The sequence below is a fragment of the Panthera onca genome, chromosome D4, assembly GCF_046562875.1.
Source record: "Panthera onca isolate mPanOnc1 chromosome D4, mPanOnc1 haplotype 2, whole genome shotgun sequence".
NCBI classification, from domain to species: domain Eukaryota; kingdom Metazoa; phylum Chordata; class Mammalia; order Carnivora; family Felidae; genus Panthera; species Panthera onca.
The window spans coordinates 74,116,220-74,141,912 of record NC_138351.1 but is presented as its reverse complement, the minus strand read 5'-3'; the positions used below and the strand labels follow the sequence as shown (position 1 = coordinate 74,141,912).

The 25,693-nt window shown below is 47.4% G+C and overlaps 1 protein-coding gene across 3 annotated transcripts; it reads right to left on the bottom strand.

Moving 5' to 3' along the window:
• Positions 1–1,520: 1,520 nt before the first annotated feature.
• Positions 1,521–22,501, bottom strand: BSPRY (B-box and SPRY domain containing). Of its 3 annotated transcripts, none has more exons than XM_060608948.3 (6): positions 22,186–22,499; positions 17,988–18,086; positions 10,832–11,062; positions 9,699–9,721; positions 4,125–4,249; positions 1,521–2,881 (listed from the first exon to the last, which is right to left on the bottom strand). In XM_060608948.3, exons 1-6 carry the CDS (start codon positions 22,360–22,362, stop codon positions 2,355–2,357), a joined length of 1,182 nt encoding a protein of 393 aa, XP_060464931.1. In that variant the 5' UTR covers positions 22,363–22,499; the 3' UTR covers positions 1,521–2,354. The 3 variants fall into 3 exon arrangements, with proteins under 3 accessions (XP_060464931.1, XP_060464930.1, XP_060464932.1); XM_060608947.3 differs by having other exon boundaries at positions 9,699–9,724; positions 22,186–22,493; XM_060608949.3 differs by lacking the exon at positions 17,988–18,086 and having other exon boundaries at positions 9,699–9,724; positions 22,186–22,501.
• Positions 22,502–25,693: the final 3,192 nt, after the last annotated feature.

Below are 25,693 nucleotides of genomic sequence, written 5' to 3'. Positions count from 1 at the left end.
TATGCATATAGAACCCTCAGTAAATAAAACACCCTCAAAGCTACCTGATGGGCAGAGATAGTGTGACCTCCACTTTACAAATGAGAAACCGATTTAGAAGGAGCCTGCCTGAGGTCACAGGTAGTATGTGAGAGAGCCAGGGTTCTGATTTAGGCATGCCTGACTCCAAAGCCCTTGGCTTGACCACCAAGTTGCAAGCAGAGAGCTGTGTTCCATGGGACATGGTGCAGTGGAGATCCTGGTAGAACAGGGAAGATTTTCTAGAGGTCAGTTTTGAAGGGCACTCCAGTCGTAGGTGTTCGCACTGGGGGCGAGGGGAGGACAGCACAGGGAACAGGGACTGGAGCTTGAGGTGACAGGAGTGTAGGAAACGGGGAGTCGTTGGAGACTGAAGGACGTAAGCTAGCTAGGTTTTGAAGATTCCATGTCTTAGGGGCGCGTGGGTAGCTCAGGTCAGTTAAGTGTCTTTGGCTCAGGTCATGATCTCGCAGTTTGTGAGTTAGAGCCCTGCTTGGGATTCTCTCTCTGCCCCTTACCCACTCACAATCTCTCTCTCTCAAAACTAAACATTAAAATTTTTTTTAAAAAATTCCATGTCTCTAACTTCCTATCCCCTCTTCATGCTCCTCTCCCCTCACACCTCTTTGGGATTTACTAGACACATCTTCCTTGTACAGGGGATACCTCCGGTGAAAAGCACATAGGCATATCTACACAGTGTTACGTTCTGGTACCAACAGCCAGGGAGGGCTCTAGAGTGGCCCTGAATTGGGGGTGGCATTTAGGTGGGCAGAGGAATAACACGCATTCCTGGCAGGAGGCCCGTGAACTATGGACGGAGTGAGGGCTGCCACGGGGAGTTAGATTGGCAGTTTGGAGAGCATGGCTTGGGGGCCTGCAGCTGCCAAGTAGAAAGGTTGGCTTTGCCTCAGGTTTCTGGGTAGACATTGTACTCGTGTGAGGGGAGGGAGACTCTTCTCAGACTAGGCCACACCTCTTTTGGGTCTGTCTTCCTTGGGCTTGGTGTCACAGCCAGGGGACATTACTTCCCACATGTCAGGCAGTGAGGACGTGGGTCGTGGGCTGCAGTCTCAACTGCAAGGGCCTTAGAAGTCATCTCAACCAAACAAGCTGCCATTAGGTCTGTGGACTGGATTTGATCAACCCAATGTTTCAAGTAAATTATTGAACAAACTTAAGAGTGGAGAGGGCTCTGGCCCCCATCTTTGAGCCTAGGGGCCTGAAGTTGTAGGTAAGATTGCCTTTGAACCGTGTTCCCAGATAAAACCACTGTGAGGACCACTGGTCTAATATGACCTCAGAGAACAGGAAGGGACTTGCCCTCGGTGCCAGCCATGCAGGGCACGAAACCGTCTCAGGGCTCTTTTGGCTGTGTGTGCTGAGCTGGGAATGCGGACGCGGGTGAGGACGACCTTGATTTCCTAGCAAGTGCACCTCTTAAGACGTGAGCTGGCACTTGGGAGATTTGCCCAATTACCAGCAAAGAACATGGAGGAAACTTCAATCTTGTAAAACCTTTAATAACATACGTGTTCGGTAAGGCTGGCCCTCTTACTCCCTCAGCTCTCTCTAGGACTTGAAGCCCTTACCCCAGGTCTCCACATTATGTTGGGCAGGGAGGGGGGTGTCAGGTAGGGGAAAAGTTCGTCCCTGTGACCACAGGTGGGCACAGCTGAGCTCAGCTGCCAAGTCTGAGGCAGAGCTGCCAATGGATGTGCGGCGGTCGAGTTACCTGCAGGTAGGATCCCTTCAGTCTTCTGAACCATCAGGCTGGACCTGGTGGGACACAGCGCCCCCTGTGGCCAAGAGCAGCCTAGCAGGAGTTTGGGATCCCTTTCAGGTTGTCCTCGTGTGCTAGAAAAAGATGTTCTCTCTGTGCCTTGTCAGGAAAAGGACTGAGAAGCACCAAACTGAGGGATGAAAGAGTTTCAGCCACAGGACGTGCTCCAAGCTGGGGGCAGAGGGCTGGAAGGCTGTGCTTTCCCAGAAGAGTCTACCACATACACCCAGGCACCTTTCCATCCGTCCATACATTCGCCAAATATTTATTGCACAATCACTAGGCACCAGGCACCATGCCGGATGCCAGAGATAAAGTGGTGAACGAGACACCCTCAGAGGAGCTGATGTATGGTGGATTTGGGAGACTAAGGCCAGGGAATAGCAGGCCTACTGTAGATACCTCGCACTTAACAGCTGTACCCAGATCTGAAATGGATCCCTACCCCTCCTAAAGCTGTCCCTTCAGGGCAACATTTGGGAAAAGGACACTGGGCAGGAACATGGCCTGGAGGCGTAGTAGGGAGGAGGCCTGGGCTCCCCATGGCCAAAGGTCAGCGGATGATGGAAATGGTCTGGTCGGCCACCGCAAAGACCGGGAAGAGGGGCCCAGAAAAGGGCGCGTGGTGGGTGTGGAGCACCGTACCCGAGGCCGGCTCGTAGAACAGCAGTTCCTGTGCCTGCAAGTCCAATAGCACGCCCAGCTGGGCGGGGCAACGCAGCAGTGCCAGGGACTCGTGCTGCCCAGCGTGCGAGAAACGAAACTCCTGGTCATAGCGGGAGAAGACCCAGGAGAAGGCGTTGTGGCCCAGCCGGGAGTCATTGCCAGAGCCCTTTCGGGGCAGCTGGCCTAGGGCCACACCCACCTTATAGGCACAACTGTTCTGGACATTCACCATCCAGGTGTGCAACCCAGCCTGGAAGGAGGTGGCGGCCAGGGCATTGGGCCAGTGGTCAAAGCGCTCCGGGCCATCTGCACAGGCCTTGGACTTCTTGGCATTGAAGGTCAGGGTCCTTCGATCGTCTGACAATTGCAGGAAGGGGCTGACGGTCCTCTCATCAATACGCACGTCCTCTGTGCCTGCCAGAAACAATTCTCAGAGTTGCCCAAGGCCAACCTCAGCCCTAACCTGGTCCTGCCAGGCAGCAAAGGGCTCCCTCACCACCCAGTGGCAGTGTTACCTCAGGCAAGCCATTTACTCTCTCTGAGCCTCAGTTCCCTCATCTGTAAAATGGGGATAAATAGGACTTACCACAGGGTGGACACGAGGACTAAATGAGATGATACCTACAAAGTGCCCAGTATTAATAGGTGCTCAATAAATTGTGGCCATGATAACAGTAGTTACTATTAGTCCAGGATCCTCATCTGTAAACTAGAAATAAGGCCCAGAGAGGAGAAGCAAGTTGCCCAAAGTCACACACCTAGTTGGGAGCAGGGCAAAATGAAGATTTTGTTCCTACATCTAGCATCCGGCATCGACTGCAGTGATTCCAGTTGGGCCTATCTGTGGCCTCCAGATCAGGCCTGTCCTGGGGGAATGACCCCTGGGAGCCAGGAAGCATCAGATACGCACTTTTCCAACAACTAACTAAATGGGACTGCTGGCAAATTGGGCACTCTCTGCTACCAGCATCTACAGAAGACAAGCGATAGCTTGTACTAAAAATTTTAGGCTAACCCATGGGGGAGGGCTAAAACCTGAGGAAAAATTCAATCCGTTAACCAAACCTCTCTGTGAATTGTGCAAACACGACAACTAGGAACACAGAAGCTTCCATCTAGCTTGGGGGATTCTGCTTTGAGAACTTCGGCGCTAGGAGGGAATTCCTGCAGGGAAAGATCATGTGGCATTCACATCTGAGGCCTTAGCATACGGCACAAGGCCAGGCCACGGTCTGCCTGAGTCAGCAGCGTTTAAGTGAACAAGTGAGGTGAATCCAGGCAGCGCCGTTCTCTCTCCAGATGCTTTCCAGTTGGCCATCAATGATATCTTTTTAAAGAGAAACTAAGGTTCCAATTAAGAATACTGAGCTGTCCCACTAGGGCAGGACATAGATGTGATTTCTGGGAACAAGATATCACTTAGGCCCAACAGAGCAGTTTAGTCTGGAAACGGAAAGGACCTGGCCCAGCTGCCCCAAGCCAGTCCAGAACCTTGGCTCCACCAACAAGGCTGCATCCAGGGTCACTCGGTGCTTAGCTACCGAGCCAGATGCTCTGGTCCCCAGCCTGACCCAGCAGCAACCCCCCAGCCAGTCAGCCAGCCAGCCAGCCAGCCAGCCAGGTGTTCAGCTGGTGCTGGGCCCTAACAGCTCCTAACCTGAGAGGGACCCGAGAACCGCGGTCACCCAGAGTTGGGTAAGTAGTGAGCTCCGAATGCACTTCTCATTAAAGTTTAACTTGTCCGAGTCCTGGGGATCCAAAATGCCTTCTGCTTCCTCAGTCCTTGTGGAGGAAAACAAACAAACAAACAAACAAACAAACAAAAAACTAGACAGAAATTCAGGAAGGTTCCAGAAATGGATCTAGATCAATATAGGGTGATGAGAAGGGGACAGAAGTAAATAAAATCCTCTTCCCATGAGGGTGACCCCAAGATTGGCAGCCAGCCCCACACAGGAGCCCCCAAAGGAGGTTTGAGCCAAACAGAAAAACGGGTTTTCCCCTTATGCGCCCCCCCCCCACCCCCCGGAACATTAATTCCAGCCAGGCAGATGATTTCCAGGGAAGTAAATATTTGGTGCCAGTGGTAGAACTTGGAGTCTGTCTGCTCTGCAGGGGAAGCAACCTGCTATGTCTCTAAGTTAGCAGCAGAGCAGGGATGCGACCTGAGCCTCTTACACCCCAGTCTTTCCACTCCCCCATCCTGTGCAGAGAAAATCTCACCTCCTTCCAAAACCTACTGCAGCAAAACCTATTGGTTTGGTCAGAAGGTACAGCCACTCCTCTGCTCTTAAAATGCAAACACCTTTGAGAGATCCCACAAGAAGGGACTATCAGTTATCACCCGAACCATAAATAGGTTCTGGTGCTTTGCTCCCAATAGCTACCTCTCCTTGGCTCAGAAGGGCACTGGGTTTGGCTGGAGGGAATATGGGAACAGAAGATGCCTAGGAGGGGAGAATTACCATTTATTAAGTATCCAGGTTTTCTCTGTAGAATCTCAGGTAATCTTTGCTATAACCTGGGAGGTAGTTGTTATCCCATTTGACAGGAAAGAACAGAGATTCAGAGAACGCACTCCGCTTAAAAAGGGGAGCTGGGTTCAAGTGCTGACTCCATGCGGAAATAGAACAAACCCAGTCTGGAGTCCAGGCACCCCTCAACATAATTTCCCCCTTGATCTAAAATGAAAGTGATTAAGGGGTGTAGGACAAAGTGAGGGTCCATCACTGAGCTTTGCAGACACCTGAACTGGGTGCTGAGAAAGAGTTCTGCCACCGCCCCCAACCCTGAGATCAGGCAGCAGTTCTGAGGGTACGCACTCTTCCCCAAATCTCCTGGCCCTGCCCACAGTGAAGGAGCAGGGAGAGAGGGTGGGGCATGTCTCCTTAGGGATGCAAGCTCTTTGCGAGACTGTCACTGACTGTCCTGGCTTGGGAGGAGCAAGATGGACAGAGCCCTAGGAAAGCTGAGAGCAGGCTCTGGTAACAAAGGCCCTTTGTGGTCAGGACAAGAGAGGGTCTGTTGCCATCTTCTCAAAGCGCTGAAGTTGGGGCTGGAGAAGCCCCAGCCATCAGGCGGGGAGGAAAGAGGAGTGCCTGTGTTGGCAGCGCTGAGCTAACCCAAGGCAAAGCTGAGGCCAGTGGCAGACACGAGCGTCTAGACAACCAGCTAGTCCGGCACCCCATGGTTCAGAAGGGGAAACTGTGACCCCAAAGGAGTGGGAGTGCGGTGGGGCTGGGATCCGAATGCCTGTCTGTGCAGCCGGACCTGTTGCTGTGGCAGCCAGGGCCGAGCCCAGACGTGGATGTGGCACCAGCAGATAAATCAAAACTGAGGGATATTCTATAAAACTGTTCTAGGCTCTTTAAAAGTATTTTGTTGTTGTTGTTGTTTTAAAAGGCTAAGGAACAGGGGCGCCTGGCCAGCTTAGTCAGAGGAACAAGCAACTCTTGATCTCAGGGTTGTGAGTTCGAGCCCCATGTTGGGTATAGAGATTACTTAAATAAATATAACTTAAAAAAAAAAAAAAAGGCTAAGGAACAATTCCAGATTAAAAGAGACCAGATTGGGGGGTGGGGGGGCACCTGGGGGGCTCAGTCGGTTTAGTGTCTGACTTCGGCTCAGGTCATGATTTCACGGTTCGTGAGTTCGAGCCCAGGGTCGGGCTCTGTGCTGACAGCTCGGAGCCTGGAGCCTGGAGCCTGCTTTGGATTCTGTGTCTCCCTCTCTCTCTGCCCCTCCCCCACTTGCACTCTCTCTCTCTCTCTCAAAAATAAATAAGACATTAAAAAAAAGAGAGAGAGAGACCAGATGGTTCAGGAAACAAAAACCATACCAAACACTTAAGAACTTTTGTGGCACAACTGGCAACATTTAATTTTTTTTTTTTTTTTTTTTCAACGTTTTTTATTTATTTTTGGGACAGAGAGAGACAGAGCATGAACGGGGGAGGGGCAGAGAGAGAGGGAGACACAGAATCGGAAACAGGCTCCAGGCTCCGAGCCATCAGCCCAGAGCCCGACGCGGGGCTCGAACTCACGGACCGCGAGATCGTGACCTGGCTGAAGTCGGACGCTTAACCGACTGCGCCACCCAGGCGCCCCAACTGGCAACATTTAAATACGGACTGTATGTCAGATATAATAGTATTATGTCGACATTAAATTTTCTGAAGGTTCCTGTAGTTGTGTAAGAGATTGTCTTACACAATCTTGAGATAGGATGCTGAAAAAGGTCTCACTTTCTACAACTTACTCTCAGATAGGTCACAAGAAAAAGTGTTAAGTATTCACTCGTTAAATAGATAGGAAGCGAATGACCAACAGACCAAGAAAGAGGGCAGATGTGGCAAAATGTTAACAATAGAGCTTTCTAGGGGGAGTCTGTTGTACTATTTTTGCAACTCTTCTCTACGTTTGAAATATTTCAAAACAAAAAAATCAAAGACCAGGTTTTTTTTTCAAAAACACAGAGCAACTTGAAATTAAAGACAGGACAGTTTTAGAGGAAGATGAAGAAGGTAAAGGAGAAAGGAAAGACTAGCAGACGTGTGGAATGATTCTAAGAGGGAAAAAGTAGGAACAAGCTAAGCCTTTAAAGGAGACAATAAAATTGGGGGCATCACTTCACAGACTTTCCAAAGAGTGACATACATCTATACATACTGACATGGAGAGCTTCCAAAAGAACCTGGTAAGTTCAAGAACAGCAAGTATAAAAGAAACCAAACTGGTAAAAAAAAAAAAAAAATTTTAGGGGTGCCTGGGTAGCTCAGTCGGTTAAGTGTCTGACACTTGATCTCGGCTCAGGTCATGATCTCACAGTTCGTGAGTTCGAGCCCCATGTCGGGCTCTGTGCTGAGGGCACGGAGCCCGCTTGGGATTCTGTCTCTCCCCCTCTCTGCCTCTCCCCCCACTTCCTTTCACAAAATAAATAAACTTAAAAAAATTTTTTTGAGTGGTAACCACCCCTAGGATTCTATCTACATAGGAAAGTCCACAAGACACACACATCTGACTGTTAAAACTGATCACCTCCAGGGAACAGGACTGGGAAGGGGTGATGGAGACACTTACAATGTTTCAACTTTTTTAAGTAATCTCTATGACCAACATGAGGCTCAAACTCATGACCCTGAGATAAAGGGTCACATACTCTACCATCTCAACCAGCCAGGTGCCCTGAGACATTTGAAATTTTACATGTTTTTATATTGGTGGCATGTTTTCTCTTTCTCTCATGCACATGTATTACTGCTGAAATTTAAATATAAAAATAGGGACACCTGGGTGGCTCAGTTGGTTAAGTGTCCAACTTCGGCTCAGGTCATGATCTTGTGGTTCGTGAGTTCAAGCTCTCTGCTAACAGCTCAAAGCCTGGAGCCTGCTTCGGATTTTGTGTCCCTCTCTCTCTGCCCCTCCCCACTCACACTCTCTTTCTTTCTCTCTCTCTAAATAATAAATAAACATTAAAAAATTTTGTAAATATAAAAATGTATAAGAATGGGGGCACCTAGATGGCTCGGTCAGTTAAGCATCCAACTTGGCTCAAGTCGTGATCTCACAGTTCATGAGTTTGAGCCCTGCATCGGGCTCTCTGCTGTCAGCACAGTCTGCTTCAAACCCTCTGCCCCCTCTCTCTCTGCCCTCCCCTGCTTGCATGCTCTCTCTCTCTCTCAAAAATAAACATTGAAAATATACAATGGTCTGTGCTCCTCAAGTACAGCTCTGCAATCTCTCACCGAAGACGTAAGAATTTTTTTTTTCTTTTTAAAAAATCTGCTCTCTTTCTTGGTCTGTTGCTCATTCTCTTCCTATCTATTTAATGAGTGAATATATGACACTTATTTTTTTTCTGACCTATTTGAGAATAAGTTGCAGAAAGTGAGACCTTTCATGTCTAAATACTTCAGCATCTTTTTCTCAAGAACAAAGACAGTCTCTTACACAACTACAGAAACCCTATTAAGTTCAGAAATTTAACGTTGACATACTACTATTATATCTGACATATAGTGCATAGTTAAACGTTGCCACTTGTGCCACAGAAGTTCTTAAAAGTGTTTGGTGTGGGTTTTTGTTTGTTTCTTGATCCATCTGGTCTCTTTTAATCTGGAATTATTCCTTAGCCTTTTTTTTTTTTTTTAAGTTTTATTTAAGTAATCCCTACACCCCATGTGGGGCTCAAACTCACAACCCCGAGACTGAATCACATGCTCCTCCCACTGAGCCAGCTAGGCGCCCCAAGAATTTAATTTCTTTGCCTGGAAAATTACATCTTCTTGGCTACTTCCTCAGGCTCTTGGCTCTCAGCTTTTCAGGACCTAGGAAGAACTTGGTGAAATGCTTTTATAATTGCTTAATTAAAATGCAAATTTTGAGTGGTAATACAGACTTAAGTTTCAAAGATTCTTTTTTTTTAAAGTTTATTTATTGAGAGAAAGAGAGAGAGGAAAGGAGGGAGAGAGAGGGGGAGGGGGAGAGAGAGAGAGAAAGAAGGTGCAGGGAAGGAGCAGAAAGAGACGGAAAGAGAGAGAATCCTAAGTAGGCTCCACGCTGTCAGTGCAGAGCCCAACGAGGGGCTCAAACTCAAGAACCGTGAGATCATGACCTGAGCCGAAATCAGGAGTCAGATGCTTAACTGGCTGAGCCACCCAGATGCCCCTCAAAGATTCTTTTGTCAGAGAAGGGGCGAGTGAGGCAGGGAAGACAGTGGTGGGACAGGTGTCGGGTATCGGTCCATGCCCCAACTCTGGGGCTTAGGCAAGTCCCTGCCCATCTTGGAACATCAGTATTTTCATCTGTAGATGGGGGATGTAAAACACTCCAACAGGGTAACTGGATTTTTTTTTTTTTTAACGTAGGCTTCACACCCCACATGGAGCCCAACATAGGGCTTGAACTCACAACCCTGAGCACAAGACCTGAGCTGAGATCAGGAGTCGGATGATTAATCGACTGAGCCACACAGGCACCCCTGGGTATTTTTTTTCATAGGATAACATTTAAGAAAGCCCATGGCCAACCTCTGATTAATAAGTATTTATTTCACTACCCTTCCACATGGATCTAAAGCAGTTCTCCAAGTTAGGGGCAGGAAGACCCCTATCCGTGGAGCATGACTCCAGGGAAGCCACTCAGCTGGACGCCTTGGCCTTTCTCCCAAGAGCAGCAGGGCCTGAATGCAATGGTTTCCGTGACTGCCCAACAAATTATGGGGCCATACTCACCTTTCAAAAATCTCCTGTTCCTTCTGCTGTGAGAAAAGAAAACAGAGTCAGGCTTGGAACCAGGACGTCAGCAGGTAGTCAAGACTTGAACGTACTCAACTGGCATATGGAGGACGCCACGTGGACAGACCCTAGGACAAGAATGCTATTCCTGCTTGAAGACCCAAAACAAAGCTATCTGGGTTCTTCTCTGCGCACCTTCCCATCGTGCACTCAGAATGAATCACTGTCTGCTGTGCCCCATGGCATCCCCAGTTTCCCTAAGTAACACTTCAGGACACTCACATATTTACTAACATTTCACCCCCACCAAGACTGTCAGCTCCTAGATGGCTGGCACTCTTACTGAATCCTCTAATGTGACCGTCCCAGTGTCTGGGACAGAATGTACTCTGTCCCTGAAAGCCGTGCGGCTAAATGAATGCACAATCTAGGGCATTCCACAAACTGCCCTACTTGAACCGCAGTGAAGAACAGCTCAGTTGTTCCACATCCTCATTTCTCTTTGTGGCATGTTTACTCCGATGTCAAACCAGCCCATTAAAACAGCAAGTATCTGCATATCTATATAAAGTATTTTGCAAGGATATGTACCAAAATATTAACCATAGTAGTTTCTGGGTGGTCAGATTAAGGACGTCTTGTCAGTTCCCTCCCCCTACACATTTGTGAACCCTCTCTACCTCTCCACTTCCTTTAACATAGCTGCTACTCTTATCTCTCAGGCTCCGGCTTCTAAGTTACTGCATCCAGGAAGCCCACCCTGACCACTGCCACCCCCAAGCCTGGACTGTGAGGTCCTCTACTATGGGACATAACCCTCCATTATCCTAGTTGTCAGTTTGTGTATTTCTTAAAGCTGTGGGGTACTAACAGCTGTATCCTATAACTCCACCCTGTGGCACAATGGCACATAGCAGATACTCAGTAAATACTTGCTCACTATTGAAAGAATAGCTGTCAGGTAAAAAAAAAAAAAAAAAAAAAAAAATCCATATAATTTTATTCCCTTGCTTCGTCCCTGCTCCAAAGTATCCTTATCTACCCAGCTCCTACCTCATAAACATTCTCGATGTTTTAAACTTTGGGGGTATTTGATTCACTGGTTGTGTCCTCACCCCTGCCTGACTTACAATCAACTGGAGGTCATCCAGGTGGGTGAGCATGTCCACCAGGCTGGTCCGGATGGCGTCGAGCTTCTGCAGTGCCTCAGTCCAGTGTACTCGCTGTGTCAGGATACTCTGGTGGGCCCGCTCCTCTTCGCCGTGTACCCGTTCCAGCAACCGCTGCTCCTCACTCTCGCACAGACTCCTCACCAGACCCAGCCTCTGGATGACCAGTTCCCGTGCCGCGCTGGCCGTGCTCTGATGAGGGATAAAACAAGGAATCGGGTCCTGGCAAAGCCCGGTCAAGATGAAGAGGACTTGGGCTCAGTGTTTAGGAATGCTGGGATTGATCTGCAATGTCCGCCACGGGCACGGTCATGGAAGAAACTGTGTTTAAGCCATCTCAGCCTTAAGAGTTCCCAAATCTGGTTTAGGGTAAAGAAATGTGAGATCCAGACATCCAGGTCATATCTCACAGAGGCAGGATCACAGAATCGAAGAGCTGGGCATGGTCTAGAGATCAACTAGAACCCATTATCTCCCAGCTGACAATACCAAGGCCAAGGGACCAAGGTCAGAGAACTGTAGAACTGCGGAGCAGAAGGCCTACAAAGTCATCCCCATCAACAGGATCCATACCAACAGAAGTCCAGTTGATATTCTGACTCTATCTGCGTGAAAAAAGTTCATTACTTCCTAAATCTGTCCACTCCAATGGCTTCCTTGGTAGAATTCTTATCTGTCACACAGGAGGCACGAAATCAATTCTCCAGTGATGTTGACGTGACTCCTAGTAATTAGCACAGTGTCTGGCACACAGTAAGTACTCAAATATTTACTGAATGACTGAGGGGAAAGTTTTCCTGACTAAGTCAAACATATCTTGGTAGCACTCACAGGCCAAGTGCAGGAGATAATGGTCCCTGCTTTACAGAAGAAACGGAGACCCACAGTTTGCCCAATGAAGAGGAAGAGAATGAATGGCCTAAGTGAACCCAGGAGTTTGGACTCCAATTTCAGTGTTCCCTGAGACCACATAACACAAGTACTTAGGAAATCAGGCTTTAGACACCATGCCTAGATTTAAATCTCAGCCCATCCACTTACCACCTGTGGAACAGTTGAGCATGTTAGTTACTTGTCTTCCCTGTGCCTCAGCTTTCTAATCTGTTAAACGAGTATAATAATAGTACCTACCTCATAAGGTTATTGTGAGGATTAAATGAGTTACTACATACAAAGTTAACAGAACAAAGCCTGGCACATACGTGATAACATGAGCTGTTGTTCTCTCTATCCCACCTTGCTGCCTTGTCCACAGCGGTGGGTGTCTGTACTCAGTGTTTGTTCTATGTATGCGATCAGGTTCAAGAACAGACCCTCACCCAAGATGCATCAGATATTCTCCGACTAGAAGACCGTAATCAATTTCGATACATTTCTTCACTCTTTCCCAGAAAAGGATAGCAGAGAAAAAAAACTTCCCTTTCCAAAGATATGCCAGAATAAACTAAACACCGTCCTAAAACCAAACACAGAAATGCTGGGAAAATAGTCCAAAGCATCCTTTTAAAAGTGAAGGGGCTCTGGCAGCTAAGTAAAGGAAATCCCCTGGGGTCCAAAAGTAGAAAGGAAACTGAAAAGCAGAGTAATTGAGAGCAGAGACTCAACTGCCCTGAATGCAGCTTGTGATTTATTTTAAAATTTTACACTCCTTTCAACTTAACATGTCCCAATAACGACATCTTTAATCAGAAATGGAATATTTCTTATGAATGGGAGAATTTATTAAAAGATGTACTTTAACGAAAATATTGGACAACATGTAAGACCAGAGGGGTTACTAGGTTAAAGCATTCTTATGGTACTTGTTTTACTCAGGTTGAGTCATTTGAAACATTAAATATTTGTGTTAAAATCTTAATGGTACCAAAAATAGACCATAAGTAGAATGTATAACTTTTTTTATACGTTTAGTTTTGAGAGAGAGAGAGAGAGAGAGAGAAAGAGAGGGAGAGAGAGAAAGAGAGGGAGAGAGAGAGAAAGAGAGGCAGACAGAACACACAGGGGAGGGGGAGAAAGAAAAGGGAGACAGAGGATCCAAAGCAGGCTCCAGGTTGTCAACGCAGATCCCGATGTGGGGCCCAAACTCACAAACAGTGAGCTCATGAGATCATGACCTGAGCAGACGCTCAACCAACTGATTCACCCAGGCACCCCAAGAATGTAGGGACAAAGACAGAGGAGGGGTTGATTAACCCAAAAGACAAGAAAGGAAGAAAAAGCACAGAAAAAGCATAGAAACTCCTATATGTTTCTACTATATAGAAAACATAAAATGATAGCTATAAATCCAAGTGTATCAGCAACCACAATAGTGATAGACTGTTTAAACTCCCTAGGTAAAAGGCAGAGATTATCAGATTGAATTTTTTTTTTCAGATTGGATTTTTTAAAAAAGGAAACAAAACCCGGTTATAAGACACACCTAAGGGGCATCTGGGTGGCTCAGTTGGTTAAGCGTCCGACTTGGCTCAGGTCATGATCTCGCGGTCAGTGAGTTAAAATCCCATGTCGGGCTCTGTGCTGACAGCTGAGTCTGGAGCCCGTTTTGGATTCTGGGTCTCCCTCTCTCCCTGCCCCTCCCCCACTCACACTCTGTCTCTATCTCGAAAGTAAACAAACATTAAAAAAATTTTTTCTTTAAATAAAAAAATAAGATACACCTAAAATGTAAGTACATAGAGAAGTTGAAATAAAAGGAAAGAAAACCAAAATATGAACAGAATTATTAGGAAAAATAGACAAGTCCACAGCATGATGTGAAACTATAAATGCCCCTGTCAGCAGTCAGTAAACCTAGCAGAAAAAAATATTGTTAAGTACAGAGAAACATTTACCTAAAGTGACCATGTTTTAGGGTATAAAGCAAGTCTCAACAAATTTCAAACAACTGATATGCAGACTATAATGCAGTTAAGTTAGAAATTAGTGGGAAAGGGGCACCTGGGTGGCTCAGTGGGTTAAGCATCTGACTTCAGCTCCGGTCCTGATCTCACAGTTCATGGGATGGAGCACGGCATCCAGCTCTGTGCTGACCGTGCGGAGCCTACTTGGGTTCTCTCTCTCCCCCTCTGTCTACCCCTCTCCTGCTCATGCTATCTCTCTAAGTAAATAAATAAACTGTAAAAAGAAAAAAAAAAACCCAACAACTTATAACTGAATGAAAATTTGCATCAAATTTGTGAGAGGTACCTCTAGCAATACCTAGAAGGAAATATTTGGCCTAAATGCTGACCTTGAGAAAGAAGTCAGACTAAAATATATAGACTGTGTTCAGCTAAGGGAGTTATAAAACAATGGAATATATTTTTAAAAAATTAGAAGGAAAAAAATTTGAAAGATAAGAGGAAAGGGGCGCCTGTGGCTCAGTCAGTTAAGCGTCCGACTTCGGCTCAGGTCATGATCTCACGGTTCGTGGGTCCAAACCCCACGTCGGGCTCTGTGCTGACAGCTCGGAGCCTGGAGCCTGCTTCAATTCTGTGTCGCCCTCTCTCTCTGTCCCTCCCCCACTTGTGCTCTGTCTCTATCAAAAGTAAATAAATGTAATAAAAAAAAATTTTTTTTTAAAGATAAGAGGAAATAATAATATACTTATATTTAAAGATACAAAAGAGGGGTGCCTCGCTGGCTCAGTCAGAAGAGCATGCAACTCTTGATCTCAGTGTTGTGAGTTCAAGCCCCACACTGGGTGTAGAGATTACTAGAAAAAATAAACAAACTTAAAAAAAAAAAAAGAAAGAAAGATACAAGAGAGGATCAAAATACTAAAAGCCGGTTCTTCGAAAAGATTAACAAAACAGACAAAACTGTGGCAACTTTAATCACAATTTAAGAACAACTTTATGCCATTAAATTTTAAAATAGACAAAATATATAATTTATCTAGAAAAAATTTACTAAAACCAAAGAAAAAGAAAGAATACTATAGTCATGGTTGGAAATGAGTCAGTAGTTAAAAATCTATCTACAGGGGCACCTGGGTGGCTCAGTCGGTTAAGTGTCAGACTTCAGCTCAGGTCATGATCTCACAGTTCGTGAGTTTGAGCCCCACCTTAGGCTCTGTGCTGACAGCTCAGAGCCTGGAGCCTGCTTTAGATTCTGCGTCTCCCTCTCTGTCTGCCTCTCTCCTGTTCACACTCTGTCTCTCTCTCAAAAATAAATAAACAAAAAAACAACAACAAAAAAGAATTCATTAAAAAAAAAACCAAAAACCTACCTACAAAAATAACACCAAGCCCGGATAGTTTTACAGGGGGTGTCACCAAATACTCAAAGCACAATGATTCCAATCTTAACACAAATTCCTCCAGTGAAAATAGAGTTCTGTTTCCCAACTCATTGGATAGAGTTTATATAACCTTGACACCAAAATATGAAAAGGACTGTAAGAAATGAAATTCATAAATTAATCTCATTCCTGAGTATAGATACAAAAATCCTTTTTAAAAACCCAAACTAAGATTAGCAATCCAAACTCAGAATTTTGTACAACAATGATACAGGGGATGGAGGGGAGGGGGTTTGGTGATAAAAGGGTAACACAGGGGATCCTTATGATGGAACCATTCTGTATCTTGGTTGTGGGAAAGGTCACATGAATCTATACATGTGATAAAACTGCATAGAACTAAATACACACAAACAAGAATTTAAATGAAAACTTTAAGGAGGTGCCTGGGTGACTCAGTCGGCTGAGTGTCCAACTCTTGATCTTGGCTCAGGTCACGATCTCAAGGTTCGTGGGATCGAGCCCTGGGTCAGGCTACCCATCTACCTGCACCTGTGTCCATACACTCTGCCTTCTATTTCTATGGATGAATGCCCATGCTCTTACCTATGGGTAACTCTCCCCCATGGTAAATGGCTGCCCCATCCTCCCAGCTCTCAAGTAAAAAAATTTAAGGAAAAAAAAAAAAAAAAGTTAAGAGTTATCCTGCCTCCTCTCCCTTTCTTGCCTGCATCCACTCCATCAGCAAATCTCACTGTTTCCCCCTTCAGAATACACATAGAATCCAGACACTCCTCACCATCACTCATGTCCACACGACTCTTGACTTTCACCTGGATTCCTGTACCAGCTTCCTGCTCAGTCTCCCTGCTTTTACCTTTGCTGCCTATGGTCCCTTCTCAACACAGCAGCCAGAGTGCTCCTTTTTAATCTTAAATCACGTCATCCTACTGTGCTCAGAAATTTCTAGTGACTTACCACCTTACCCAAACAAAAGGCAAAGCCCCTCTGGATGCTATCCACCTCCCCCCCCCCCCACCTCCCTGCCTCTCTGACTTCACCTCCTATTGCCTTCTCCCCTGTTTACTCTGCTTCAACCTCTCAGGCCTCCTTGCTGCTCCTCCAATGTGCCAGATACGCTCCCACCTTAGGGCTTTTGCACTTGCCATTCCCTCTTTCTAGAACTCTTCCCCCAGATATATGGTCCATTATGTAAACTTTGTATCAATACAATATCAATACTTAATTGGGTCATTCCTGATCACAGCATCTATAACTGCAACCCCCGTTCTCAACAAGGAACATCCCTCCTCCCGTGTTATATTTCTCCGTAGCCCCTTTCAACTTTTGACATAGCATGTATTTATTGTTATTATCCTTCCCCCGTGACTACAATGTAAGTTTCACAGAAACAGGATTTGTCACATGTTTTTATTGTTCACTGTGGAATCTCTAGCACACAGAACAACAGCCCTTGGCATGTGGTGGGTACTCAATAGATTTGTTAAATAAATACATAGATGATGAAATGTGATAAGTATACCCCTTGAAGTCAGCATCTGCTACACTGTACTCAGGTCCTAGCCAGTGCAGTTAAGGCAAGAAATTAAGGGGCTCCTGGATGGCTCAGTTGGTTGAGCATCTGACTCGGCTCACATCATGATCCCAGGGTCCTGGGATCGAGTCCCACATCGGGCTCCATGCTGAGTGTGGAGCCTGCTTAAGGTTCGTTCTCTCTCTCTCTCTCTCTCTCTCTCTCTCTCTCTCTCTCTCTTTCTGCCCCTCTCCCCGGCTTGCACTCCCTCCCTCTCCCTCTCTCTCTCTCTCACTAAAGTAAAAAAAAATATTTTAATGTTAAAAAAAAAAAAAAAAGGATAGAGAAAAAGAGAGAAACCATCATGCTGAGAGAAGCAAAAATGGACACAGAATAGTTTTGCTCATACTAGTTCAACTGGGTTTCTTTTACACAATCAAAAGAACCTTGACTAAGACAGTGTCAAGCCTGCTCCATGTACATGTTGGGGAGGGGAGGGGACGTGCAAAAGAATTCACAGCCCCTACCTGTGGGGGACATACTTGAGAGTGAAGATGCAGCAGTGGCAATGGGGCAACAGAATAAAGGATCCGCAGTGGGGGTAGCAGAAGGAGCACTGGACTGGGAGTCTGAAGATCCAGACCCCGGAACTGACTCTGGCAGGAGGCTGTGGATCTTGGGCAAGTCACTTAACCTCTATGTGGCCCATTTACCCATCTGTAAACAGGGATGTTACTGCCACCTACTGCGTAAGACTGTCATAAAGAATACTCAGTGTAGGGGCGCCTGGGTGGCGCAGTCAGTTAAGCGTCCGACTTCAGCCAGGTCACGATCTCGCGGTCTGTGAGTTCGAGCCCCGCGTCAGGCTCTGGGCTGATGGCTCGGAGCCTGCAGCCTCTTTCCGATTCTGTGTCTCCCTCTCTCTCTGCCCCTCCCCCGTTCATGATCTGTCTCTCTCTGTCCCAAAAATAAATTAAAAACGTTGAAAAAAAAAATTAAAAAAAAAAAAAAAAAAAAGAATACTCAGTGTAAAAGTCCTGAAGTTATTTTGTAAATCAGGGGCTGATGACGAAATACTTAGATGGTGGAAGAATGCTACCTTTCCTGATGCTTTACCCCAAGAAAGTCATTTTCCAGCAGTATTTGCCCCAGTGTGGTACTGGGAATAGTCCTCTCTGCCCAGATGGCAAAAACCAAGGCTCAGAGAGATGGGAAACCGTCCTTCCTGGGCATCCAGTTTTGCTAGTAGCAGTTTGAGTCTGTGAGGTTGGGAAGGGATCCTAGGCTAGTCCATGCCCCTAAGGCTGGAGTCTTATCCCAGGAGGGGTCCAGAGTAGAGGGGAAAGATAACTACCTACCACTGCTCCCTGGTTCTTTCCTGGCAGGACCTCAGCCACATACTTGGTGATGCTGGCACTCTGAAACTGCAGCCTCTCACACTGGTCCACAATCTTGTTCTGCAATACAAATGACACCCATGGCATCTTGATCCTCGTGGATCCATCCACCCTCTCCCAGTGATTTTCCCCTTTTACCCCTCCTCAGCCACTCACACCCACCGTCATATCCCAGACCTCATTAGTACTAAAAACTATAGCACCTGCAAAATCTTCATTTCAAGAGTTCCACCCCCTGGGGCACCTGGGTGGCTCAGTTGGTTAAGGGTCTGACTCTCGATTTCGGATTTCAGCTCAGGTCATGATCTCGTGGTTCGTGAGTTCAAGCCCCACATAGGGCTCTGTGATGACAGTGCGGAGCCTGCTTGGGATTCTCTCTCTGCCCCTGCCCTGCTTACCTGCTATAAGCAGGTAAAATAAATAAATTAAATTAAAATAAATAAATAAATTAAAATAAATAAATAAACTTAAAAAAAAAAGGCCCACACCCTTTCCACCACTTCCATCACTAACTCTAGATTCTCCAGTCCAACAATTCTTTCTTCAGCTTAGCGGGAGCCGCCAGTATATCAGTCTTACCACTTTCAGTGTTCATCACCCACTTTTTTGGTGATTCTCTCCTTATTCTGAAACCGTGGCTCAACATTACAGTCACTTTCCTGCATACACTCAATGCTCCTTTTTTTTCTTAATGTTGATTTATTTTGAGAGAGAGAGAGAGAGAGAGAGAGAGCAGGGGAGGGGCAGAGAGAGAGGGAGACACAGAATCTGAAGCAGGTTCCAGGCTTTGAGCTGTCAGCACGGAGCCCAACGTGGGACTCGAAATCACAAACTGTGAGATCATGACCTGAGCCAAAGTTGGAGGCTTAACCGACTGAGCCACCCAGGCGCCCCTCACTCAATGCTCCTTCTAACCGAGCTCCCCGATTCTCCACAACTGAGTGGAAGAACATGGCTTCTCAAACGACCTTTCCCTAAATTATCCCCGTTGGTGAAACAACAAAACCTCATTATCCTAACCAAACCCCAGGAGTTACTCTCCAACCCTGCATGTATCCAATCCCTCAGCGAATCCTATCAGCCCTGGCTCCAAAGTGTCTGTCTGTCTGTCTGTCTGTCTGTCTGTCTGTCTCTCCCCTCTGGCCACTTCTGGTCACCTAACTCTTGCTATTCTACCCAGATCATCATATTATCTGTCACAAAAGCTGCTATCAGAGCCTCCTCACTGGGCTTGGCCCCCAGTTAGCCACTGCCACCTTGTGTAAGGAAATTAGGTCAGGTCATGTCCCTGTTCAAAACCCTCCAATGGCTTTCCAGCATCCTCACAGTGAGATCAAGCTTCTCACTTTAGCCAACAAGGCCCTGTCTGATGTGACTCTGCCTATTGTTCCAGTGTCACCTCCTAGCACTCTCCACGCCGGCCTTCTTCCTGTTCCATAAACACACCAAAACTTGTCCTGACAACAGTGTCTTTGCACCTGTGGCTCCTCCTGTGTCCAGTAGTCACTGTATCCTATATACACCTATCTACAAGTCCCCTCCCCCACTCCATTCAGGGTCACCCCTTCTCAAGCCCTCTCCGGCCACCCCCACACACCATTCCCTTACTCTGCTTATAGATCTCCCTTGCGTTTATCACTCTCTGCCTGCATATTATGTGTTTGTTTACTTTTTTGTATTTTTCCCCACACCACTGGAACATGAGCACCATGACATTGACTTGTTCTCTATGGCCCACTACCTAGAAGAAAGTTCCTCCTACACATAAGAGGCCCTGACTAAATATTTGTTGAATGAATGAACATCCACTTCTCTGACCCCACGAAGTTCAGCGGTTCCCATCCCCCAAAGCTGGGAGCATCCCCCAGGAGAGCAGGGGAGAGTTGTTAGAAATGAGGAAGCTGAAGCCCATAGAAGTAACTTGTCCAAGAAGATACGGCCAGGCCCTGCTTTTCCACTCCATTTCTCCAGGAACTTGAACTCCTTCCTGGCCAACAGCTCCTCCACTACTTCCCCTTGGAGCTTTGCCCCAGTTCCATCTGTCAAAAGGCAACTCAGCTCCTCTTCTAGGCAGCCCTTGCAAGGCCTTCCCCCAGCCCCACAATCAGGAATTAGTCTTAGACTTTGCTGGTCCAAATACTAAGTGAAAACAAACAAACGAAACACACACACACACACAAATACTGGGCTGGCTGGGAGGAAGCTGTGATCACCGCACGCCACAGGGCCAAAGAAATTGAGACTAGCTTCCAAAAAGCTGCAGGACAAGAATCCAGAAGGGAGGAGAGAAGTTGAGCAGATGCCCAGTTCAGTGACCATCTTGCCCTGAGGCAAAATTTCTTTGCTGGCTAGAAGGACAGCAGAAAGAGTGTGCAAATGCCATAATATGCTCAAAATTGGAGAAAGGGCAAGAAACACCTCCCTCCAGGCAGAGGAGAAGAATGTGCTTAGGGTTTGGGGGGGGGGGGGGGGAGGGGTTCAGAGAAGGCTGACTTCATTCCGAATCAAGCACCAGGCCTGCCACCCTTGCTCAGCCTTCATCCCCTTCTACCACTCAGATTCAGCTCTGATGGCAACTTTTTAAAAAGGGTTTTATTAAAATCTCACACCCATTAGCATCACTTCCTCTCTCAACGGAAGCAAAGAGGTAATTTTCTCTGGCCTAGTCAATGACTCCCTTGGTCCAGCTCCTGAATATGAGGAACCTTGGAGGAGTTACTGCCCTGATCTGGGCCTCAGTTTCCTCATCTGTAAAATGTAGATAGGATACCACTTCAAAAGCTTGGTCTGGATAGAGTGAGATGATGGATATTTAAGTGCTTTGGTACTCATAAAGTTTCTATCCATGATGCAAGTTTATTATACCACATTACCCAAGTTGATTTTCATCACCACTTATTGAGGATGGATAGTGGTGACAGGTAGGACCAACCAGGAGCTTTCAGGGGTCACTGAGTAAGTGAATCCCTCTAGGCCAGTTGGGTGTGTTTATTACACCCCAGTCTGAGTCCCCAGGGAGAGCCCTCAGGGCCTCACAGATGGGCAGAACCTGGGTGAGGGTGGGGAAATCAAGCCACTTAATGGAATGGCAAGGAAATCCCCAGGGGTGACAGCTAGGGCGGAAGGAGGGAGGAAAACCCAGGGTGACTTGGGCTCCTCAATCTCAGCAGATGGGTGGGGAAGTGGGGGTGGTGATGAAGGTGACCAGCCTGGGGGTAAACTGGAGTGGAGGTCGGGAGAAACTCTAGATTAAGAGGTCCAACAGGAACCTTTTAATTTTTTTTTTTTTTTTTTTTTTTTTTTTTTTTTTTAGCGTTTATTTATTTTTGAGAGAAAGAGACAGAGCATGAGTAGGAGAGGGGCAGAGAGAAAGGGAGACACAGAATCTGAAGCAGGATCCAGGCTCTGAGCTGTCAGCACAGAGCCCGATGCAGGGCTCCAACTCAGGAGCTGTGAGATCATGACCTGAGCTGAAGTCGAACGCCCAACCGACTGAGCCACCCAGGCGCCCCAACAGGAACCTTCTAAGATCCAACCCGCCCACCTCCGTTTACCCAGGTGAAAGCAGCTTGGAGTACAGTCAAGGCCAACCCCGAAAGGGACAAGAAATCACCTCACCAGGAAGCCTGAAGAGTGGACGAGGGGAGGGGCTTTGAGCCCAGGGGCTGAGGGGATAGGAGAGCCGGGTTTTATCTCAGGTCAGCTTCCAGCAGGGCGGGGGATGGGTCACACGCTGTCCCGGGCAACTGGAGCAGTGGAACCGCATACTGCCCAACGCCAGGCCCGGCTCTCACCCCCCAAAAAAGCAACGGAGGAGGAGGGGGCAGCTGGATCTACCACTCTGTGGTAGGCTAAAGAGCATTTCACCCATTATTTTAGGTCTATCACACAACAACCCCCAAAACTGTGCCCTCAGACTACACGTGAGGACACTGAGGCTCAGAGCGAGATTCCAAGGGAGGTCGGGAGGCGGGATTCGAACTCACGTCTCCCGTGACTCCAGAAGCCACACCCTTACCGCCTCGTTCCACAGCAGTGACACGGCCGAGCCTGGACTCCTGGACCGGGAGCCGGGTCTCCGCCAAATCCCTCACTGCGCGCCATCCGGGCGCCCCTCCCCTCCGGCGCCCCCCGCCTTCCGGCGCCCCCGCCCGCTCACCCGCAGCTCTTCCGCGCGCTCCTCGGCCCGGCGGACGCGGTGCCCCCGGCAGCGGCCGCCCAGCCCGGTGCAGGCGGCGCACACGGGCCGTCGCTCGGAGCAGCAGAACCAGCTCAGAGCCTGGCCGTGCTCGGGGCACAGCGGCCCCGGCTCCGGCCCCGAGCTCTCCGCAGACATGGCCGAGCGCCCGGCGCCGCGCGCTCCACCTGTCGCAGGTGGCTGCTGGGCGGGGCCTCCCTGACCCCGCCCCCGGCCCCCGACGGGTGTCCCCGAGCGCCGGCCGCCCCGCTTCCTGCCGGCCTACCCTGGCGGCGGGTGGCCTGCCGCCAGGCGTCCGCGCCCCAGCCCCGACCCCCGCCCAGGGTCCAACCGCTTCGGCTGTCTTTGTGATTTTTTTGCTGAATTAAATCGCGTTTGTATACGTGTTAGTTTTGTAACAAACATAAAACACCAAACATTAATGTGACCGTAGGAAACTTAATTGAGCATTTAAGTGCCAGACTTTTGCTAAGCGCTTCATAAGCGTTTTATCATGTAATACAGCAGCCCTTTTTGAGAGGCAACTTGAGACAAGTAGCTAGAAGCTAGGTCCTGGTGGTAGGCTACCTGGGCTCAAATCCCATTTATCTGCTCCCAGACAGCGCCTCCATGGCCTCGGCTGTAACATGGGGATAGCGTCTGCACCTGCCTCACGGATTTGTGCTGAGCATTTAATGATTAAATAAGATCTGGAGCACAGACTGCGGCTGCAATTGCTAAGCGTCTGTTAATAGTACAAGGAAAGTATTACGATGTTCCCCATTTTTAGGGAGGTTAAGTAACTTACAAGGAGTCACAGTTACTAATTGGTAGCAATGAGATTGGAATTCAGGCAGTTTGATTTGTGGCTAATAGGATTAATGATTTTTTAACTGCATATTAAGGTCCAATGAGAAACATCTGTATTAGGCTGATTTCCCCCAAAGTATTTACAACCAAATCTTTTTTTTATTTTAAAATTTTCAATGTTTTTATTTATATTTGAGAGAGAGAGAAAGAGGAGCAGAGTGCAAGCAGGGGAGGGGTACAGAGAGCGGGGACACAGAATCCCAAGCAGGCCCAGGATCCGAGCTGTCAGCACAGAACCCAAGGAGGGCGGGCTCAAACTCTCAAACCAGACCCCAAGTCAGACGCTTAAGGGACTGAGCCACCCAGACGCCCCAAACATTTTTTAAAGGGGAGTGATAATAGTATCTATCTCTGAGGGCTGCTTCAAGAATTAAATGAGATCTTGTATGCAAAGTGCCGAGCTTGGGTGTTGGGAGTATGGTATACACTGGAGGCTAAAAAATGTTTTATTGTGTATGTGAGGATCTGTAAATACAGTTGTAGCAGGCCTTCAGAATGTAAATTGTGTGAGGTACTTTGCAAGGGGAAAGCAGCATTCCTGGCATCAAAAGTCATGTCTAGGGGCCCCGGGTGGCTCAGTCGGTTGAGCTCCAGCTTCAGCTCAGGTCATGATCTCTGGGTTGTCTGGCTCTGTGCTGACAGCTCGGACCCTGGAGCCAGCTTTGGATTCTGTGTCTCCCTCTTTCTTTGCCCCTCCCCCGCTCGTGCTTTGTCTCTCAAAAATAAATAAATGTTAAAAAAAAATTTTTTTTAAGTCGTTTCTAGTGGGAGGGTGAAGCCTTCATCATAGCATTTACCCTCTTCCTGGGGTGGGGCTGGAAATGGGCCACCATAACTAGAGATTGGGGTTAGAATTTCTTTGTTCTAAGGGGTGGGGGTGGAGAGGGCTATTAAACCTTACAATGAAACAAAGAAAACAGAAGTGATTTTGTGTGAAGGAAAAGAGACTGTGGAGGCCGGAGGCAGTAGGGGTTAAGGTCCTTGGGAAAAGTAAGGCCTGTTTACTGGGTGTGGTCCTGGGGAGCAGTCGGTGGCCCTGGGAGGGCCGGAGTCAGGGAAGCAGCAGCAACATTGCCAGAACTACTTCAGGCAGAGGACTAGGAATTGCAAGGGGCCTGGGTGGGAATGGATTTACTTTTATAGAGTTGGGATCAACTCAGGGGCTGAGTTGGACTGGAACTGAAGAATCAGCCCCTTCCCTTCCTGTGCTGGTGCTTGACTCAAGTTCCCACACAAGGCCTCAGGATACTCGTAAATTCCCAAGTGTGGCTCTCAAGCTTTATTCTTCGGAATTACCTGAGGTGGTTGGGGGAGAGGGTAGTTAAGCATTCACACTCTCCAATAAAATTCTCATTCACTAGATCTGGGGTGGAGCCAGGAATCTGCAACTGTAGCTGTTGCCCTGAAACTAAAATACAAATGGGCTCTCTGACCACCCATATAAACACTGCCCCAGGGCAATGGTGACCTTTCCATCTCCAAAAGAAAGAGAAAGAAAGAAAGAAAGAAAGAAAAGAAAGGTAGGGAGGAAGGAATGAAGGAAGGAAGGGAGGAGGAAAGGAAGAGAGGAAGAAAAAAGAAAGAAAGGAAGAAAAGGAAGAAAAAAGAGAAATTATTGCTCCTACAGGGCGCCTGGGTGGCTCAGTTGGTTGACCGTTCAACTTTGGCTCAGGTCATGATCTTGTGGTCTGTGAGTTCGAGCCCCTCCTCGGGTTCTGCACTAACAGTGCAGACAGAGCCTGCTTGGGATTCTCTGCCTCTCCCCCAGTTGCACTCTGTCTCTCTCTCCTCAAATAAATTAAGAAAAATTGCTCCTAGTACAGGTTCTTTATTTCAGTTACGTATTCATGTACATATGTGAGCACTGGGGACTGAATGTATTTTTTTTTTTTTTAAGATTTTATCTTTAAGTGATCCTTGTGCCTAACATGGGGCTCAAACTCATGACCCTGAGATCAAAAGCCACACGCTCTCCTGACTGAGCCAGCCAGGCACTACCAAATGTATTTCTTATTGAGAATCAGGGTCAAAAAGTTTGGCGCTGCTGCTCTCAAATGACCTCTGGAGCTTTGGTGGGAGTGAGGAGGGCTGTACTTGAACTTTAGGGCTTGCTTAGGCAGAACACCCTGAGCTGGGGACAGAGAAGAATGGACACTTTTGTTACATTTTAGTCATTCAGCAGATTTATTGAGCACCTACCTATATGCTGGGCCGTATTTAAGACGCTGAGAATACAACCTTAAAGAAGAACAAAGTCTACTCTCCTGAACAAACAAAATAAAAGGACATGTAAATAATGTTGGTATGTGAGAAGAGCTATATGAAAAGTACTCAAGCACATAGAAACAGGGCTTGAGGGAGGGCTGATCTAGAAAGGATGATGGAGGAGGTCTCTTGGAGCAGCAGCACGGTGACTGGAAAAAGACAGCAAGCAAACCGTGAGAAAATCGGGGGAAGGAGCTTTCCAGGCAGAGGAACCAGCAAGAGCAAAATTTCTTTTTATGCCAGGAACTCTGCTTCCCCCTCACCAAAGAACCACACACAATTTACATTCTGAAAAGGTGCTATATATTTACATCCTCACACACAATAGAATATCCTTTAGCCCCTACCATATGAC

Excerpts from the sequence above, each read along its gene's own strand:
- BSPRY (XM_060608947.3), bottom strand. The coding sequence starts at position 22,362 with ATGTCTGCGGAGAGCTCGGGGCCGGAGCCGGGGCCGCTGTGCCCCGAG. Across the intron at positions 4,250-9,698 it reads GAACAGGAGATTTTTGAAAG|GACTGAGGAAGCAGAAGGCA; the intron begins GTGAGTATGGCC and ends TTCCTCCACAAG. Across the intron at positions 2,882-4,124 it reads GGTTCTCGGGTCCCTCTCAG|GCACAGAGGACGTGCGTATT; the intron begins GTTAGGAGCTGT and ends TGTTTCTGGCAG.